At 57.4% G+C, this 2,010-nt stretch overlaps 1 protein-coding gene across 1 annotated transcript; it reads left to right on the forward strand.

The window, feature by feature from the left end:
• Positions 1–302: 302 nt before the first annotated feature.
• On the forward strand, positions 303–1,929 carry LOC108525958 (pleckstrin homology-like domain family B member 1). The gene is made up of 4 exons (XM_017866705.1): positions 303–511; positions 950–1,090; positions 1,195–1,332; positions 1,843–1,929. Exons 1-4 carry the CDS (start codon positions 446–448, stop codon positions 1,900–1,902), a joined length of 405 nt encoding a protein of 134 aa, XP_017722194.1. The 5' UTR covers positions 303–445; the 3' UTR covers positions 1,903–1,929.
• The last annotated feature ends 81 nt before the right edge of the window (positions 1,930–2,010 follow it).

The following is a 2,010-nucleotide window of genomic DNA, read 5'->3' on the forward strand; positions in this document are numbered from 1 at the left end:
AAGGCTGTTGTGCCATGTGGACAGGTGGCACAACAGCCTGGTTCTTCCTGCCCACTTCTGGGGCACCCTATTTCCCTCTGCCTCCCCAGGTCTTGGGGTCAGGCATCTCCTGACTTGACACTGATGACCTAGCCACCAGTAACCTTGCTCTCCCTCCTGACAGGATACTGAACCTGGTGCTATCCCCACCAGGGCTCAGCTTCCTCCCCTTCATGTCCTGCTCTGTCCATCCTCCCCAGGAACGCCAGCGCCTGGAGACCATCCTGAACCTGTGTGCCGAATACAGCCGGGCTGATGGGGATCTGAGGCCGGGGAGCTCCCCAGCATTGGGGAGGCCACTGTAGCATTGGCACTGGCAGGCCGGAGGCCCTCAAGAGGCCTTGCAGGGGCCTCTGGGCGGAGCAGCGAGGAGCCCGGAGTTGCCACCCAACGCCTGTGGGAGAGTATGGAGCGCTCAGATGAGGAAAATCTCAAGGAGGAGTGCAGCAGCACTGAGAGCACCCAGCAGGAGGTGAGATGGAGGGGTAGGCAAGACAAAGAGGCTGAGGTTGGACACCTGCTGGGGCAGAGGAGGCTGGTGTATCGAATGCCAAGGTCCAGTGAGGAGAAGGATCAAGTTTGGGAAGAGATTCGAGAGCAGAGGTGCAGAAATGAGACAAGGAAGAGAAGGGAGGTGTTGATGAACTTCCCAAGCTATAAATATGCTTTATGACCTGCCTTTCCATGGGGCTCCACCCAGGCCTGGCACTCAGTGGTAAATCTTTATTATCTTAAGCAGAGCCCTTATTGCTCCCCTCAAAGGTGGGGCGGGGTGGGGGGCAGGGAATTAGCCTCCTGTCTCAGTCCAGCTATTCCTCAGCAAGTGCCTGGAGGAACAGGTGATCCATTTTATTGGTCTGACTCCAAAAGGCTCTAGGCTTCCTCAGTTGATAGCTTCCCTCCCCTCCAGCATGAAGATGCACCTAGCACCAAGCTCCAGGGAGAGGTGCTAGCCCTGGAAGAGGAGCGGGCTCAGGTGCTGGGGCGCGTGGAGCAGCTCAAGGTCCGTGTGAAGGAGCTAGAGCAGCAGCTGCAGGAGTCAGCCCGAGAGGTGAGCCATGAAGACCCTAGCTAGACTCTTCCCTAGGCCAACTGAAGGCCCCAGAGAGGGGCCACAGTCAGCTGCTTTGATGGGGACCCTGGTGTCTGCCCCAGGCCGAAATGGAGTGGGCACTGCTGCAGGGAGAGAGGGAGGCAGAGCGGGCACTGCTGCAGAAGGAGCAGAAGGCAGTGGATCAACTGCAGGAGAAGCTGGTGGCCTTGGAGACAGGCATCCAGAAGGAGAGGGACAAGGTAACCCACACCTGGCCCGGCTTAGTGCTGGGTACCAGTGGCCTGGGAGAGAAGGAGAAACATCTTCTCTGGGGCCCTGTACCCCTCACCTCATCATCCATTCTGCAGTACAAGTGGTCTCTGTGGCCTTCCAGGGACAGGGTGACTTGTCCTCCTCTGTGGAAGGTACCAGCTTGGAGGGCACTGCCAGGGGCTGGGCTGGTGTCTGGGGTCTCCTCTGTTTGGGTCTGTGTGCTACCTCTGGGTGCCTGCCATCCTAGGCCTTTTATGGCCCTTCTAGGAAGTGCCAAAGCCCCTTCTTGGGCAGTGAACACAGCCCGAGGGACTGACACTGGGGAGTGAGTCAAGTCTGGGTCCCACCATCTAGAGAACATCTCCCTCCAAGCATGCCACAAGTGCTTACATTGTGATCTTTGGGAGATGACCCTCGGGCCTCTGCTTCCCTTGAGCCTTCAGGATCTGCAGCCTCCTGTCCCAGGTGACCCTAGCTCCTGCCCCTGCCCCTTTCAGATTTCGTGCCAGCCTGCAGGGGCCACTCCCAGATGCCCAACACCGTGCCAAAAGCTCTGAAGTGGAGAGGGGTCATCTATTTCTGGATCTGACAGTATTTTCCAATAATTTAATTTTCCTTCTGGATTTTTTGAGTTTCTTCCTCCTGCCCTCAATTTTGAGGATCTT

The sequence above is a fragment of the Rhinopithecus bieti genome, unplaced genomic scaffold (genome assembly GCF_001698545.2).
Source record: "Rhinopithecus bieti isolate Rb0 unplaced genomic scaffold, ASM169854v2 scaffold_47417, whole genome shotgun sequence".
Taxonomy (NCBI): Eukaryota; Metazoa; Chordata; class Mammalia; order Primates; family Cercopithecidae; genus Rhinopithecus; species Rhinopithecus bieti.

Excerpts from the sequence above, each read along its gene's own strand:
- LOC108525958 (XM_017866705.1), top strand. The coding sequence starts at position 446 with ATGGAGCGCTCAGATGAGGAAAATCTCAAGGAGGAGTGCAGCAGCACT. Across the intron at positions 512-949 it reads CTGAGAGCACCCAGCAGGAG|CATGAAGATGCACCTAGCAC; the intron begins GTGAGATGGAGG and ends CCTCCCCTCCAG. Across the intron at positions 1,333-1,842 it reads TCCAGAAGGAGAGGGACAAG|ATTTCGTGCCAGCCTGCAGG; the intron begins GTAACCCACACC and ends TGCCCCTTTCAG.